General features: G+C 32.6%; 3 protein-coding genes across 4 annotated transcripts in view; 2 read left to right on the top strand and 1 right to left on the bottom strand.

Moving 5' to 3' along the window:
- Positions 1 to 3: 3 nt before the first annotated feature.
- On the bottom strand, positions 4 to 7,885 carry LOC126738883 (retinol dehydrogenase 12-like). The gene is made up of 5 exons (XM_050444355.1): positions 7,695 to 7,885; positions 7,523 to 7,641; positions 7,148 to 7,414; positions 6,875 to 7,093; positions 4 to 320 (listed from the first exon to the last, which is right to left on the bottom strand). Exons 1-5 carry the CDS (start codon positions 7,757 to 7,759, stop codon positions 4 to 6), a joined length of 987 nt encoding a protein of 328 aa, XP_050300312.1. The 5' UTR covers positions 7,760 to 7,885.
- On the top strand, positions 2,772 to 4,778 carry LOC126738889 (uncharacterized). The gene is made up of 2 exons (XM_050444363.1): positions 2,772 to 3,130; positions 3,941 to 4,778. Exons 1-2 carry the CDS (start codon positions 2,888 to 2,890, stop codon positions 4,499 to 4,501), a joined length of 804 nt encoding a protein of 267 aa, XP_050300320.1. The 5' UTR covers positions 2,772 to 2,887; the 3' UTR covers positions 4,502 to 4,778.
- Positions 7,886 to 8,487: 602 nt separating the features above from the next.
- The window catches only part of LOC126738874 (probable ATP-dependent RNA helicase spindle-E), a 56,466-nt gene continuing 47,821 nt past the window's right edge, over positions 8,488 to 17,132 (top strand). The window contains exons 1-4 of one of the 2 annotated variants that reach the window (XM_050444337.1): positions 8,488 to 8,650; positions 8,740 to 8,968; positions 16,481 to 16,843; positions 16,908 to 17,111. In XM_050444337.1, the coding sequence (XP_050300294.1) occupies positions 16,502 to 16,843; positions 16,908 to 17,111 (546 nt within the window). In that variant the 5' untranslated portion in view covers positions 8,488 to 8,650; positions 8,740 to 8,968; positions 16,481 to 16,501. The remainder of the gene's footprint in view (positions 8,651 to 8,739; positions 8,969 to 16,480; positions 16,844 to 16,907; positions 17,112 to 17,132) is intronic. The other variant, XM_050444338.1, reaches the window with a different exon arrangement.

The following is a 17,132-nucleotide window of genomic DNA, read 5'->3' as shown; positions in this document are numbered from 1 at the left end:
TGTTTAACACTCGCTCTCCTCGGGGAACCACCGAATTAACTCGCACGTCACTCGGTAGTATTCGCGGGAGATTTGATCGCAGCTGGCCAGGGGACTGGCCAAGGTGAGTTTGCAATCGCTATAGTATTGTCCCGTTGATGGGTTCGAGGTGAGGAGGGCGTGCAAGATGCTTTGGCAACCCTGTTTGGGGTTTTTGACCACGAGGGTTCGGATCGGTTTTTGGATGGCGAACAGCCAAGGGTTGGATAGGGGCGGGAAGTGACGGTAGATGGCGGTTTCGACGTTGCCCGGGTTGACGGCGTTCACTATGATGTTCGTATCTGTCGAAGAAGGAAAATGATTGTTTAGTTTCGACAACGATCAAATTATAATTTTTAATTTCCAAGACTTAGAGTATTTTTTAAATTTGATTTAGAAATTAATAACCGGTTTTTCAGTCTTTAATGATAAGAATTTTTGAAAAGATTATGGGAAAATTAGAGACTCAGTGTCCAGAATCAATTTCATTTTAAAATTTTGATTTTTTGCAATAGATATAATGGAATTCTCAGATTCCAAGAATAAATTTTTTCCTAACATTTGCATTTTTTAGACATAATGGAAAAAGTTGGATTCTGACCTGCCAAGAACCATTTCCCTTAAAAAATATATATTTTTTTAATTATGGAAAAAAATTGTATTCTTAGTTTCCAATGATCTTTTTTTTATGCTTTTTTTTAACATTAAAAGACAACTGAAGTGTGAATGAAAAACATTGGAATCTAGTTTTAAGACATTCTTTTTACAATGTGGATTTTGAAGGAATATGAAACAAACTTTGATTTCAAGTATCTAAAAACCAGATTCTTTCTAAAATTTATTTCATGAGAATATTTTCAATAAAAATGGCCTGAACCAAAAGGCCCTAAAATTCCCCAAATCTTTAACCCAGAATTGTACTTTTACCGTCAAATCCATCCACAGGAATCGCTTTATTTGGGTGTAAAAAAAAGTGATGAAAATATTTTAAGTGGTTCCTGTAAATCTTGATGTTAAAAGTTTAAATTTGTTGACTTCTGGACTTTGGTGCACACAATTACGGCTAACTCAGAAAGTTTTTGTGGCACAAGAAACGTTCTTATATAAGAGTCTTGGAAAAGAAAAAAAGAAAGGGCTTCTTTAGGTATCCACTCTCTTGAGATAAGAATATTCGTAAAATTTTATTTAAAAAATATGCAAAAATAATTCCCAGAACTGGTCTAATTTACCAAATCTTTAACCCAGAATCATGTTTTAACCGTCAAATCCATCCTCAGGTATCGCTTTATTTGGGTGTAAAAAATTATGAAAATATTTTAAATGGTTCCTCAGTTATGATCAATTATGTCTAATAATGCATATAACCCTTGATGTGGAAATATGTATTTCAGAAACTTAAAATTTGATGACTCCTGGACGTTGGTGTACAAGATTGCTTCTAGTTCAAAAAGTTTTTGGTACAAGAAACGTTCATATATGAGACTCTTGAGAAAGAAACGCTCTTTCTTTGGCTATTGACCCTTTTAAGTTTATTTCGATTATTGCATGACAATATTCTCAAAAATAGTAAAAATTTATTTAAAAATGTGGAAAAGTAATGTTCAGATCAAAACTGCTCTAACTTTCCAAATCCGTAAATAAGAATCATATTTTTACCTTTAAATCGATCATCAGGAATCTCTTTATTTGTATTATCAATTATGTCTAATATTGCATATAACCTTTGATCTTGGAACGCGTGTTTCAAAAACTTGCCAAAATTGCCTCTAACTCAAATAGTTTGTGTAGTACAAGAAACATTCATATATGAGGCTCTTGTCTTGGGAAAGAAACGTTATTTTTTGGCGATAAATCCTTTTAGTTTAGGAATATTTCACTTTTTTATGAGATGATTCTCAAGAATAGTGAAAACTGAATAAAAAAAACTCAAAAATAATGCCTAAAAAAAAAGTGCTCTAACTTTCCAAATCTTTAACTCAGAATCATGTTTTTACCCTCAAACACATCCTTAAGAATGGCTTTATCTGGGCATAGAAAAATTCCGAAAATATTTTAAGTGGTTCCTGAATTATGATCAATTATCCATATAAATCTTGATGTTGCAATATGTTGTTTACAAATTTGAAATTTGATTGATTTCCTGGACTTGGGGGACAAAATTACCTCTAACTATTAATAATGTTTAACGTCCTTAGTGTGAAATGGCGAGAAAGTGTCGCAAAATCACAAAAAGTATTTGTGGTACAAACCTTCATAATTAACTAATTTAATTAACTCTTTTTAATATTATTCCAAAGTGTACAGCTAAAATCATTAAAGAAATTTTGAGCATCAAAAAATTACTGGTCTTAAGTGGCCAGCATAGAGAACTTATGGGATTTAGTTGACAAAAAAATCCTAATAAATATCCCAAAAAATTTTAAAATGTAGCCGAATTGTTTGAAGTAATAAACTCTGTTTGGCAATCTATAGGGTGTTACAGAATAAGATGCTGATCCTTAAAGGTAAGTTGACACTGGTAGTGAAACTCGCTCGTGTTTCACGCTTTCGTTAAAGACGAAAGGTGCCAAATAAACCTTCGTGACATACGAAAATAGTTTAACGATAGCATACTGTTTACACGGAAGGAGTGCCAGTCTTCAATATGGCTTCGTCCGTAGAAGAAGGTTGTGCAGTGCTGTGTGTAATATTAGGACATTATATCGTATCAGAACTTGTTAATCGTGCAAAAGTTATTAAAAAAAAGAGGAGACCGCGAAGATGGTGGGTGAGAGAATGGATAAAAAACAGAAATCGGTCCGGAGCAACGCATTTTGTTGAGAATGAGTTGCAGTACAAATACCCAGAAGATTTTAAAAATTTACTGAGGATGTCTGAAGACGATTTTGCGTTTCTTCTGGAACGGGTATCAACATCTATACAAAAAAAAGATACAAACATGAGGGAAGCAATACCAGCCAAAACAAAACTTATGATAACGCTACGGTACTTAGCAATAGGTGATAGCTTTAAGAGTTTGGAATTCTTCTTTAAAGCTCCAAAATCAACCATCAGCAAATTCTTAGTTAAAGTTCTGGATGCTATAATAGTTTCGTTGGAAGAGTTTATTAAAGTAAGTACTAATAATGTTAAGGACACAAATAAAACAAATACATTAGTGGTTTATATATTTATTGAGAAATATATAAGAAACAAAAATCCCTTACAGGTCTGCCTGTTGTAAAAAATATAAAATTTAGCAAACATTTTTTTAAACATATTTAGTCCTTTTGGGAGTAACTGTTCATCGCAGCAAATAGTACGTCAATCCAAATCAAAATTGTCCTCTTTTTTTAGCTGTGGCTCTCTCCGAAATTTTGTCTAATTTATCCATTGCGGACAAGAATACCTCAGGTTTTTCATTTTCTACATGACGCTTTTTTTGTACTGTGCGATCTCCCGTTTTTATTGTAAAGGTCTTTTTATTGGCGTTTCAGGAACAGCGCGTGCAGAACTTGATGACTGAGGCCCAGCAAAATAATTAGTTCGCTATCTTGATGAAGCTACCTGTAGAAACATCGCGTGCTGAATTTGGAGGCTTAAGCTCGGTAAAGTGTTTAGCTTGCTGGGATCTAGGTTGCTCACTTGAAGGCTTTGGTTGGGCGGGAGGATCTGTACCATTTACCTCTTGGGATTCAGTGTCACTTGGCAGGTCCATGGCTTCTTCGTCATTTGGCTCTATAGACTCTTCTAAGCTTCTGGTCGGTAAACAAAGAAACAAATAATTAAACTTAAATATTTGAAAGTTATGATTTTTTAAACGAATTTAAGCTATATTAAACAAAAACATTTTAACACAACTCCGCCATTAAAAATTAATGAATGTTAATAAATAATAAGTAAATTAAAAAAAAATATATTGCACTCAAGGTTTTTTTTTCAGGTTCCGACGAGTGATGTAGAGTGGAATTATATACAGGCTGGATTTAAAAATAAGTGGAATTTTCCATCTTGCATAGGAGCCATTGACGGAAAACACGTAGTGATAAAAGCCCCACCTAAAAGTGGCTCCGATTATTTTAACTACAAAAAAGATCACAGTATCATTTTGCTCGCCTTGGTAGACCACGACTATTGCTTCACATATGTGGATACAGGAGCAAAAGGCAGAGCTTCTGATGCTGGCGTTTTTGCCAACAGTTCCTTATTTAAAGTTCTAGAACAAAACTTATTGGGTATACCTCGAGATGCGGTCATAGTTGGTGACGATGCCTTCCCTATAAAACCATATCTTTTAAAACCATATAGTAAACGCAATTTAACTCAAGAAGAAAAGATATTTAATTATCGTCTGTCAAGGGCGAGGCGAATTTCAAAAAATGCCTTTGGTATTTTAGTAAGCAAATTTAAAGTATTTAAGAGACCTATCGAACTTAAGCCAGAAAAAGTTGACAAGGTTGTTATGGCTTGCTGCTACTTACATAACTGGTTACAAGATAAATAATGCCTATATTAATCGTGGCCTTGTAGACGATGAGGATCTCAATCATTTCCATGTTCCGGGCAGCTGGAGAACTGCACAATCCGCTGGTCTTTTACCAATACACGAAAGATCACAGAATAGAAAGCCGACACGAGTGGCATCCCAGAAACGTGACCAATTTTGTTCGTATTTCAATGGTGAAGGAGCCGTTTCATGGCAATGGCGAATGATAGAATAGGCTATGCACATATTATTTTATAATATAAAGATTGTTGTATTTGAATAAACTTGTTTCTTACCAAAACTGAATTAAAATTCATTGTATTTAAATTAGTACTTCCCGGTTTAAACAGCAACCCACCAAATATATACATTTATTTTTACAGTATTTATATATATTTTATACTTACCAAATTGGACAGGGAACTTTACATAAGGTCTTAGAAAAGCATCCATTTTTTTAAACCATACTACTTTTGGCACATATATATCATCTGTTGAAGTACCACTTTTCGTACTTTTTGCAATTTTTTTTAATTCATGAGAATACGAGCTGCGTAAATTTTTAAATTTAGTTAATACTAGAGGAGCTGTAAAACCCGGCAAATTTAGTTCATCTACAATTCTTTGGGTAGCTCCATCGCGCGAATCCCTTTTTCTATATCGTTCGTTGGTGTGTCCCATAGCGCAGGTTCATTTCTGTAATACTCTATGAATTTTAACGTTTCTGCATCACTCATTCGCAAATATTTGTTAGACATTTTAAAAACACACACTGCGCAGAACTCGAGGCTACAACTTATTCACTACTGAATTCCACGAAGGCGTGAAAGACGAACGTGCTTCACTACCCGTGTCAACTTAGCTTAAGGATGTTAATGAATGTTGAAAGTTATATTGGTTAAATAATGTGTATATGTTTATAAAATAAATATATTTATTTTTTTTTTACTAATAAATTGACAATGCATAAAAATGTTTTTATTTTTTTCCGCGGTAATCGCATGTTGGACAAAAAAAAGTCAAGAAATCAGATCTGCACTAAATTGAATAGGGATTATAAAAATAGTTTTTATTTTACGGAAAAGCAGTGGCGTACATAATATTTTTCAATAGAATATTTAGTCTACACCACTGGTTAAACTTGAAAAATCTCTTACATCGAAAGCTGGCTGTTGAAACTTAGAGGGTGTTTGTTAAATTTCATAAACATATTTAGGAAGTTATGATGAAAAAACGATTTTTTTCTTAAGATTTTAACACACTGTAATTCAAAAGTTAAGGGGCTTAGGACCATAAACTTTTCTTCTTAAAATCACCTAAGGGTTAACACCCTTAAGGATCAGCTTAAGAATGTTAATAGTCTTAGTCTCTTAATATCTTCTTATAATCTTATTCTGTAACACCCTGTATAGTCAAGGAGACCTTAAGGAATCTAATTGGATCTACAGTAGGGGAGATGGACAGTTATCAAAAACAAGGGATATGAAACTAAATATTATATATTTCACTGTTATATATGTTTCTCTATTTTCACTCCCTGTAATTTAAAATTAAATTACAGCATGGCTTTATAACAGTTAGAATTATCCTTTTAATTTTTATTATCCACTATGGCGGTATCAAAGGATTTATTTTAAATATTTGTATTAAAGTAGAAAATTTGTAAAAAAATTGAAGTTTCTTTACTTTTGCTCAGTACTGTATGTCTAATAATGCATAGAAATCTTGATGTTGCAATATCTGTTTTAAAACAAATTTGATGATTCCTGGACCTTGGTGGACAAAATTGCGTCTAATTCAACACATTTTTGAAGTACAAGAAACATTCATAAATATTTCAGGAAGAAAATTAAGTAAATTTGGATTTCCAGTTTCCAAGAACCATTTTCTCATTCAAATATTTTTAAAAGATGTTCTTGTTAAAGAATGTGGAAAAATGGATTCTTTAAAAGAATAATTTTCAAATCAAGATTGGGTAATTTAATTTATATGAAGATTAGGGTAAAAATTGGATTCTTTGTCGTTTCTAAAGATCAATTTGTTTTTAACATATTTGACAGTTTTACAAACTATAGAAAAAACTGAATATCTAGTTTTTAAGGATTTTTTTAATAAATCTCACAATGTGGATTTTTTTCAAAAAATTATGCAAAAAATTAAATTCTAAGTTTCTAAGGATCATAAAAGTGTAATTTTCTTATTTTTTTAAAGAATATAGGAAAAATTGGTTTAACTACTTTTTTTTTTTTTTTTTTTTTTTGAAGGTGGTAAAAATATTGATTCCAGATTTCAAAGATCAGTTCCCATTTAAAACTTAAGTACACATAAAGCAGTTTAAAAACTATGACTGGGAATTATATAAGCAATAAGAATTAATTAAGAAAAACTTACTATTTAACTTCTTGGCCAACTCTTTTGTAAAAAGTATCAAAGCCAATTTTGATACACCATAAGACACAAAAGGTGATACAGGCTGATTTTGTTGAAGAGTTACACTTCTTAAATCATTTGCATTCACTTTCCTGTGAGCTTCTGATGAAACATTAACTATTCTCGCATGTACTTGCTTTTTAAGTAGGGGAATCAGCTCATGGGTTAAAATAAATGGTCCTAAAATGGGTAATTGGATTAAAATTTATAATTTGTTATAAAAGTAATACATACCCAAATAATTTGTTTGAAAAGTGACCTCAAATCCGTCTTCGGTCAAGCTGTGGGGAAGATAAAACACTCCGGCACAATTAACTAAAGCATACACCTCTCTAAACTGGTTTTGGATGTTTTCTGAGAAGTTTTTAATGCTATGAATTGAGCATAAATCCAAAAACTTTACGTGGATTTGAATATTGGAGTTCTGGGCTTCTTGAAGTATATGGACTTTGGCTTCTAAGCCACTTTTTACGTTTCTACAGGCGAGAATTAAATTTGCACCTAAAAGGGTAGAATCTTTTAAATATGAATATAATTTCAAGTTTTATTAACTAAACCATGTATAAACAAGCAGCAATATTAATCCCCTAAAGATATGTATGCCCTTACCTCTTTTAGCAAGTTCAATAGCAAGAGCTTTTCCTATTCCAGAATTGGCTCCAGTTATAATAACCAGCAAGCCATCCAGTCGGGTGGGACATTCGCAAACACCTCCGGCGAAATATTTACTACAACACAAATGTTTGGTTCATCTAAATTATTCTCAAAAATTGGCACTTACATTAAGCTATAAGCGGCCGAACCTAATACAACCGAGCCGGCTATGTACTTCCAAATTTCTGGCATATTTTACCTGTTTTTTCTGGCCGATTCCGATACACTCGACAGCTGTTTTTTCTTGGCTTTTATCGAAAAATTTCACAAATTATTGTTGGAAATCAGTTGACTATGTTTGTTGTCAAGGAACCGTCACAAGGAGTAAATATAAACATAGAATGGTGCGACGATGTCAAATTGTCCATATCAACATAACCTATAAACGTTATAAGACAAATATATTTTATAATTTTATGTAATATAAACCCATCTGAGGGTAAAAGAAAAAAGGGGAAACAGAAAAACTCTTGAATTTTTCAGCAATATAGGTATTGAATATCAAAATCTGCACTGTATTGTTTTTTTATTACAAATTTTAATGTATGTATTTTCTTCATTCTTTGCTATGACTGGTCATATAAATTACTGTAAGTTCTTTCCTTATAATTGCTGTGTTTTTTTTATTAGGTATCTACATGTATGGGAAATAGATGCATGACAAAAATCCCATTTCTCGAGGCAAAATAGTGTGAATAAATAAAAAAATCGAGTATTGAAGTGCTACAATAATTCAAACTTAAGTTTCAACGAAAATTTAATCAGCTTGGCAACGCTTATTCATTGTCTTAAGATACTATATTTTATAACGAATCACGTGATTATCAATGGTTTTGTCAATGGTTGTCAAACGTGATATACATACAACTGCGACGCCATTAGACAAATGAAATATGTCATACTCATATGATAACAATCAACACACAAATTCTTGTTTGTAAGCGCTTTTCAAATTTTTGTTCTTCATGGGTTATGGGTTCTTTTAACTGCTTCAGCCTTCACAGAATAGGAGGAGCACACAGTGAATAGAAGTGTGAATAATAAAATAGGTCAGTTTATATATTTTTCGCGTAAGAATACTAGGTAAGACCACATACCTTTTAACTAACTTCTAGGAGCCCCCCCATTGTTTAATCTGTTAAAAAATATACTTAAATTCGGTTTCTTTTCAGCCCCGGAAAATGAATGCCCTAATGGCAGAAATGGAAAAAAAAACCCACCTACCCGGTGGGTTTAGTCAATGGGAGGATTCTCCCAACCTCTCGGGATAGTGACTTTGAGTCTAGCTCAGATGAAGAGGATGTGGAGGAGGCAAATAGGCCTTACGAACAGGAATTTGTAAAAGAGGAACTTGAGAGATATGCTGCTGATCCTGTACAATCTTGTTTTGTTGATGAAGCAGTAAGTAGATTGCAAATGAACTTGGTATTATTATATATACACTGTCACTAAGATTAGGATGCATATTATGGAGATCTCGGATCATTTCAACACCTACTACACCAAAACATTCAGAATTTAATTAAAACCTATGTTTTCCAATTTAAATATTGCAGAATCATAGTATGTCATATATTATCTTTGTATTCACAACAAAATATGCTATTCAATACAGAATATGCTCTTTTTATGTGCCATATCAAAAATATAAAGTTGACAATGGTTTGTCCAAAACTATACATGCTATGAAAAATCTCTCAATGCTGTATTGCAGATCTTAAAAAGTGGCCATGAGACAGTGTGTTTTGTTTTTCCATATTTCTTTATATAATGTCAGAAAAAAATAGAAATTTAATTGGCAAATTTCAGTTTTCTAGGCATATCTCTGGAACTACTCGGAATTTTAAAACTTTCTAAATGGTATATTGTTAGACTTGGAAATGTGCAACTTTGCCCTAATTCAACCATCTTCATATCTCTTTTGTTTTCCAAGATTCCCATGATAGACATTTTCATCTTGGACATGCTGTGATATGTATTTTTATTAATGATATAAAGGTTTATATACATGCATGTTTGATATATTGGCATAGACTTTCATTGCCAGAAATTTTCTCAGTCCTACCTTATGCTTCTTATTTTCTTTTCTAGTTCATTTTTAACTACAGATGCAGGTTTGAGTTGGGAATCTTGTAGTAGTTTTAAATTCAGTATCATACTGTCTATAATCTTTGTTTCTCATTTTTTGCAATAACTTAGAATAATACTTAATGATAGTTGAATTCTTGAAAGAGTAGAGAATTGGTACAGGGTTAAACAAGGAAAAAACATTTTCAGCTTCTTTGCATTTTTAAACTCTAACTATTTTCAGTTTTTCCAATTTTTGAAATAGTTAATTAAGTTGAACAGAAGAAAACTGGTAAATGACAGTTTCTTGAAATATTAGGAGATTTACAGGTGAAAGTTATCTAAAATAGAATGGCTCTGGTTTTGATATAATTGGACACCTGCCAAGCAAATTACTGGTAAATTCAATTAACTTTGCATCGACTTTAAAAAGACAAATTAAAGAGATCGTCTATATTATCAAAGAGACCTTGATATTGATATAAAAATTCTGTCTTTACTCTACGCCTCGATTATCTAATGGGGGCATTTAATATACATATGCATGTAAAAGATTCTACTCGTATAACACAGTCGACAAGCTCCACTATTGACTATATTTGTTCTAATTTTCAATATGACTCAGTGGAGTGTACAGTCGCAAATTCTGCTTTATCAGACCATGAGTTTATACTGTGTAAAAGAGCAAACATACAAAAGTAATGTAGTGTATCTGCACAGCGATATGGTCGAATTTTTGGTATTAATAAATTTAATAAGTTTTATCAACTTTCAGCTCTTGAGTCCTGGAATTCTATTTTCGATTTATCTTCCTTTCACACAAAAATTGTTAAGCTCTTTGATGCTTCCTTCCCAATGATTAAAATCGAACCGAAATCCAAACCTATAAAATCTTGGTTCACGAGGGGTTTGACAGTATCTTTAAGAAATCTGAGATCTCTTCACACAATAAGAAAGTTCAGTGATTCTCCAGTTTTTCATAACTATTTCAATTCTTACCGAGCCTTGTATCGTCGTCTGATAAGAATCTCTAAGCAAACTTACTACTCCAACCATTTAAGTGGTTCATCTAACAAATATAAGGAGAGTTGGAAAATTATTAATGATATTCGTCACGATATTCGTCACAATTGTGGTAAGCAGTCAAGACAATGCCCTGAAGTCTCTCCCAATGATTTTAACAATTTTTTTTCTAATATTGCTCTACAACTTCAGCAAAATTTGAACCCTTCAGTGGATCCTCTTTCCTTTATGCCAGCCATTCATGTTCCAAATTCCTTCTTCTTTATACCTACAAACCTAAACGAACTCAAGGATATTCTGTATACTGAAAAAAATAAAAATTCAACTGGAGAAGACAACCTTTCAGCTAAGATTTTTCTCAACCTTCCAGAAACGGCGCTAAAGGCACTGGTTGACGCAATTAACCTTTCTTGGAGCAAGGGGATATTTCCATTTTGCCTAAAATCAGCTAAAGTTATCCCAATTCACAAGGGTGGAGCTCTTGATAATCCTTCCAACTTTCGTCCCATCTCTCTCTTGTCTACGGCAGTCTACGCTATCAAAGGTAATCGAAAAACTGGTTAAAAAATGAATAATGTCCTTTTTAAAGTCCAAAAACATTCTCACCAGACTTCAATTTGGCTTCCGTGAAAATACCAGTACCAATGATGCCATGTTTAATTTTTTTCATGAGCTTTACTCCCAGATAAATGATGGTGAAATTTCGGCGGCAGTTTTTTGTTATTTATCGAAGGCTTTCGATTGTGTCTGCCATAGGATTCTGCTGCGGAAGCTTCATCATTATGGATTTCGGGGAGTTTCATCTTCTTGGTTTGCTTCCTATCTGCAAGATCGGCAACAACGAGTGCTTGTAGGATCTAAGTACTCTGATTACCATCCTATCACCTTGGGAGTTCCTCAGGGTTCAGTTTTGGGACCTATACTTTTTCTCCTATACATAAATGATCTTACCAATCTTAATGTACGGGGGAAATTTACTCTATTTGCCGATGATACCAGACTTCTCTGGCACAGCCCAGACACAGATACTCTGCAAACTACATTAGCAACTGATCTTCAGGCAGTAAATCTCTGGTTTGAATCAAACTTGCTGTCACTAAATCCTCATAAAACCAAATTATTGTGTTTTAAGTGTGCTCTAGACCATGTGCCTTTTTCTAATTCAGTAGTTCAGCAGTTTGATAATACAAAATTATTGGGTATATTCATTGAAAGAGAACTCAGATTTGAAGAGCATATCCTCGGTACTTGCAAAAAGGTGTCTGCAGGTTGTTTTGCAGTCAGAGTGGCTACCCTGGAGCTTGGCATGGAGTTTAGAAGATCTGTATATTTTTCATTAATTGAATCCCACCTTAGGTATGCCATTTACTTCTGGGGTAATGCAGCTGCCTACCTTCTACAAATGCTGCTTGTTTTACAGAAGTGTGCTGTACGTTACATCTGTGGGGCTAAACCAAGAGATTCCTGTCGCCCATTATTTGTTAGGCTGGGCATACACACTGTCTTCTCCCTCTACATTTAGGAAGTGGCCTGCTTACTTTTTGCAAATCGCTTTAAATTTATAACCCCAAATCCAAGATACTTAACGCGTCAAGTGAACGATCTAAATCTTCCAATCCCCTCCTCCACATTAACTAAAAATCTATTTTCTGCGAGGGAATCAAAATTTTCAATCGTTTATCAGGTGGAATCAGGGAGGCAACATGTATAGACAATTTTAAACGTAATTTGAAAATACTTTTGACCGAAAAATGTTACTATTCACTGGATGAATACTACGTCGACACATTCTAATTTTCCCTAAGTGTAAGTTTACAGTATTTGAATTTTATTTGAATTGTTTGTATGGTTAGAATTCTTTGCTGTCTTATACTTGACGGGATAGTTATGGAATTTAATTTACTTTTTATGTATTTTTTTTCTGCTGTTCTTATGTATTGTTTTCTGATGTTTGTTTTAGAACTCGAGTGTGTATGGGGTGTAGTGGTTAAGTTTAGTGGTAGTAATTTAAGGTAGCTTTGTTTAGAACAATTTTTCTTTGTTAATAACAATAAAGCATGTTTTTTTTTTTATAAATAAAAGACAACAACAAAGTCTCGGTCTCAAAAATGTTATTTTATTAGTCAAAGTAACAGGTGTTTCCCTCCGAAGAGCATCATCAGACCTCAAACAAGCTTAAAACACGACCGACTGGGTCAGTTCTGTGTGTGTGTTTAATTGAACCAGTCGGTCATGTTTTAACCTTTTTAAGGTCTGATGATGCTCTTCAGAGTGAAACACATGTCACCACTTTGACTAATAAAATAACATTTTTAAGACTGAGACTTTGTGTTGTTGTCTTTTGATTTATTTAGACAAGATAATGCAATAAATTTGGTAATGCAATAAATAACAAAATCAAGCTCACACTAATTGGTACAATATAAAACTAGTAGTAGGTAGTACATTAAATGCTTAAATAAGTATCGATGTAATTCTATCGGAAAGAATGTCGGTCCAACAGATCAACATCAATCTGTAGCTCAACATCATTGAACCAGTTGCATGCTTTATATATGGGGTTTAAATTGTTAAGAAAAAGTTTAAAATATTTATATTTCAAAAAGCACTAATAATAAGTTTAATAAAAAGGGTGTCCCAAAAATCAATGATAAGCTGAAGACAGGCAATAGACCAGGTGCTCAGGGATTCAACAAAAGTTTAAAAAAAAATCTATCTTGAGTACTTTTAAAATTATACGCATTCATAAAAAACCAAAAAAATTACTCCCCCTATTGATCTTTTTAGTACTGTGGTTACAAATTTTTGAATTTCTTAACAATTTTTTTAAATATTACCCTGAATACCCTTCAATAAATTACAAAACTACATTCAAACACGACTGTTTACATTCTTAAGAAATTATCAGATTTTTGCTCAACTTGTGTTGAAAAGTGTGTCTTTTGACCATTATTTCCCAACTTTAACTAACTGTCCTGGAAAAGAAAAGTTCATAACTGTTTAGTCATAGTAAATAAATGAAATAAACCTTTATTAGAGTGACAACAAATGCTCAAATTATCTGCCTTAATTTCTAATACACATTCTACACCTTTTTAGAAAACATCGCGTTGTTAATCGAGTCCCTGAGCACCTGGTCTATTGCCTGTTTTCAGGTTATCTTTGATTTTTGGAACACCCTGTGTATATAGGTGAAAAACTGCAATAGAAAATAAATTGAAAACATCTTGTCGAACTTGCATTGTCTTATTTATTTAATGTAACACGACGTTTCGGTTGGTAAGTATCTCCAACCGTTATCAAGTGTAAACTGTTTTTAAACTGTGTTTCTGTAAACTGTAGTTTACACTTGATAACGGTTGGAGATACTTACCAACCGAAACGTCGTGTTACATTAAATAAATAAGACAATGCAAGTTCGACGAGATGTTTTCACTGTACCATTGTCTACCACCTTCAAAAACAGAAAATAAATTGTTGCATATTTCAAATTAAATTGTTGCAATAATTTACATAATGACAGTGTCATTATTACTTACAAAAGGAACAAAACAGGTCCCAGAACAGAACCTTGGGGAACGCTGACTGCTCAGAACCTTTTAATCTGATGTGGTACCATTGTAAAACACTGTCTGAACTCTATTGCTTGAATAGGGTCTAAATTAGCTTAGTGCCCCAACCCAAAAACCCATAATTCTTCAGCTTGTGCAGTAATACTTCATGACACACACAATCACAAGCCTTTGTTAAATCACAGAAGGCTGCAGCTACAACCTGTTGATCATTAATTTCCAGATAAAGCTCTCCAAGAAAATTAAATATGGCATCACAGATTAGAGCTCAAGATATTATTTTTTGTTAAAAAATTAATTATATGTGTCTTTTGAAAGAATCCACAGTAAAGCTAGTAGCCTATAGTTAGAGGCAGTTTCGTCATATCCATCTTTAAATAGTGAAGGTGAAGAAGATTGGCAACTATCAAATTAGGAGGAAATATATCTTAAGCAAAAAAGTGATTTATAGCTACTCCCAAGATTCTAAAAGCACATTGTATATTACCTTATAAATCTCCAGATATTTAGCTCATCAGAATTCAAGTTGAAATCTTATTTTTTATAATGCTTTATACCCTGTAAGTTCTTTTTTACCCCTAAATCTTTTTCTTTTTCCTGCCCTCTTGGATTTCTACTTTTTATTTCATATTTAGATAGTTTAATTTATCTAACTTCGGTGTTTTCTGCATTATGTAACTTCATCCTCAAAAACTAGGCTGCTCCTCGTTAGTGTTTCTATGTCTTCTTCACTAATATTGGTTTCTTAAGGGACTTTATATTCTCTATTAATGTGGCTTGTTCGTCATCTGGTTCATTAAAGTTAGTCTGACAAACTGACGAGCATAAAGCTTTGTACCCACCCAGCTAGATAACTTAATGTCATCTATCCAGCTGGGGTGAAATACATATTGTAAACAGTAAAAATTTGTAAAGTCCTTAATTTTACAGGATTTAAAAGATTTTTCCATTGTATTGCGTTTTGCAACGAGAAAGAGCACAGAGAAAAATAACTGGTACAAAAAATCGATCGGTGTATACTGTATATTAGCGTAAACGGTATGTCGATGTAGAATTTGTGTTTATTACTTATCAGGATTTCTTGCCAGGTAATCCTATTGTAGTAATTTTAATTACTAGTTGATGTGTATAAATTACAGCTTTTGCTTTTGCCAATAATTAAAACTACAAATTAATCAATTAAGATTTTAGTAGAAAATGGCCTGTCCTATGAGTGATTATTATTGTACAGTTCATTAGCTGATTAGTTGCATCCTCAGAAATAGCCTTTATAATCTAATCTATTTCGTGTGTTTTCAACAAAAAAAGGGCAGTGTGAGATTTATTTTCTTTTATATGTAAGACTGATTTTAAATTACTTAAACTTGTAATTTTTTGAAACCAGAAAAAAACATTTTGCATAAGATCCTAATTGGTGGAATCGTTCTTCAAAGCTTTTTATAGGAGGAGAACTAGTTTATTATTTTATATTCCTGTGTACTAAATAAATTACAGTTTCTACAAGTCCATCTCCCTTGGGCTTTTTAATGAGCATCAGTTGCGTTTGTTACCCTCAGGATGATACAGAGAGTGTAGAAACGTCATCTTTAGATTTGGAAAGCTGCTACACTAAAGAATATATTTAGCCATTTAGATATATTTATTTATTAATTTACGGCATGTCCCCATTCTAAAAAAATTACAAATAAATTATATCCTAACCCTGAATGTATATAATTATTCTGCCATCAACAAATATATTAATAAGATATTGTATAATGAACTTAATCTATTAAATATCCAAATTTTCTATAAATCAATAATTTATCTATCTAAATGTATAAAAATATGTAGCAGCCCAAGATATACAAATAAGATAAAACTTCCAATAACTTAACCAAAAACTTTAAAAAAAAAATATATATATATATATAAAGAACTAAAAACATACCATTAAAATAATGAAAATAAGAAAAGTAAAAGCAATCAAATTTATTTGATACTTAACACATAGTACTCAACGAGTAAACTCACTCAAACACCTTTTAAGTTTTGAAGGCTTTAAATCCACTAAGTCAAAAGCCTGATTAAATCTATTTCCCAACATATGGAGTCGATTAATTGGAGAAAATTTATATAATACAATTATATATATTATTATATATATAAACAATATTTTTAATTAGCATAGGCGTAAGATTAAATAATAATTAAAAAATTACTTTTTAATAACCATTTCCGAATATTTAGGTATCAATCCTCCCTATTTTAGAGCTCTGTAGGTGACTTCTCAATGGTATCAACTGTAGCCACTGATCAAACAATCAACGTAGGGGATGTATACAAAAAGCATAATTTTTCCTTGAATACAGATGCCAGAAAAGAATTACCAATTGATTCCTACAAAAGCCAAATCTTATCCAGGGTCGAACAGAACCAAGTTATCGTAATAGAGGGACCTACTGGATGTGGTAAAACGACCCAAGTACCCCAAATGATTATGGATTTTCTCAGGGAAAAGAATCAGTATTGTAACATTGTCGTGACGCAGCCTAGAAAAATTGCTACGATCAATGTGGCAAAACGCGTTTGTGAGGAAAGGGGATGGACTTTAGGGACGGTTTGCGGTTATCAGGTAAAGTTTTTTCTGCGACGTTCATCCCTCAACTGCTTCTGAAAGTATTTTTGTTTTTACTTAGGTTGGTTTAGAAAAAAAGGTTTCTCCAGAAGAATTGATAACTTACATGACCATCGGGGTGCTTCTGCAAAAACTAATTAGAGCAAAAAACTTACGGCAATACACCCATATAATTATCGATGAAGTTCACGAGAGAAATCAGGAGTTGGACTTTTTGCTCTTAATTGTTCGCAAGTTTCTTTTCACCAATTCGCCACAGACGAAAGTAAGGATTTAAAAAATAAAC

The sequence above is a fragment of the Anthonomus grandis genome, chromosome 7 (genome assembly GCF_022605725.1).
Source record: "Anthonomus grandis grandis chromosome 7, icAntGran1.3, whole genome shotgun sequence".
Taxonomy (NCBI): Eukaryota; Metazoa; Arthropoda; class Insecta; order Coleoptera; family Curculionidae; genus Anthonomus; species Anthonomus grandis.
Note: the sequence above shows the minus strand (reverse complement) of the source record. Positions and strands in the feature narration are given on the sequence as shown.

Coding starts and splice junctions, on each gene's coding strand:
- LOC126738889 (XM_050444363.1), top strand. CDS start 2,888: ATGTCTGAAGACGATTTTGCGTTTCTTCTGGAACGGGTATCAACATCT. Junction 3,131..3,940: donor CGTTGGAAGAGTTTATTAAA/GTAAGTACTAAT, acceptor TTTTTTTTTCAG/GTTCCGACGAGTGATGTAGA.
- LOC126738883 (XM_050444355.1), bottom strand. CDS start 7,759: ATGCCAGAAATTTGGAAGTACATAGCCGGCTCGGTTGTATTAGGTTCG. Junction 7,415..7,522: donor TATTGAACTTGCTAAAAGAG/GTAAGGGCATAC, acceptor CTACCCTTTTAG/GTGCAAATTTAATTCTCGCC. Junction 321..6,874: donor GTTGGCCAAGAAGTTAAATA/GTAAGTTTTTCT, acceptor CTTCTTCGACAG/ATACGAACATCATAGTGAAC.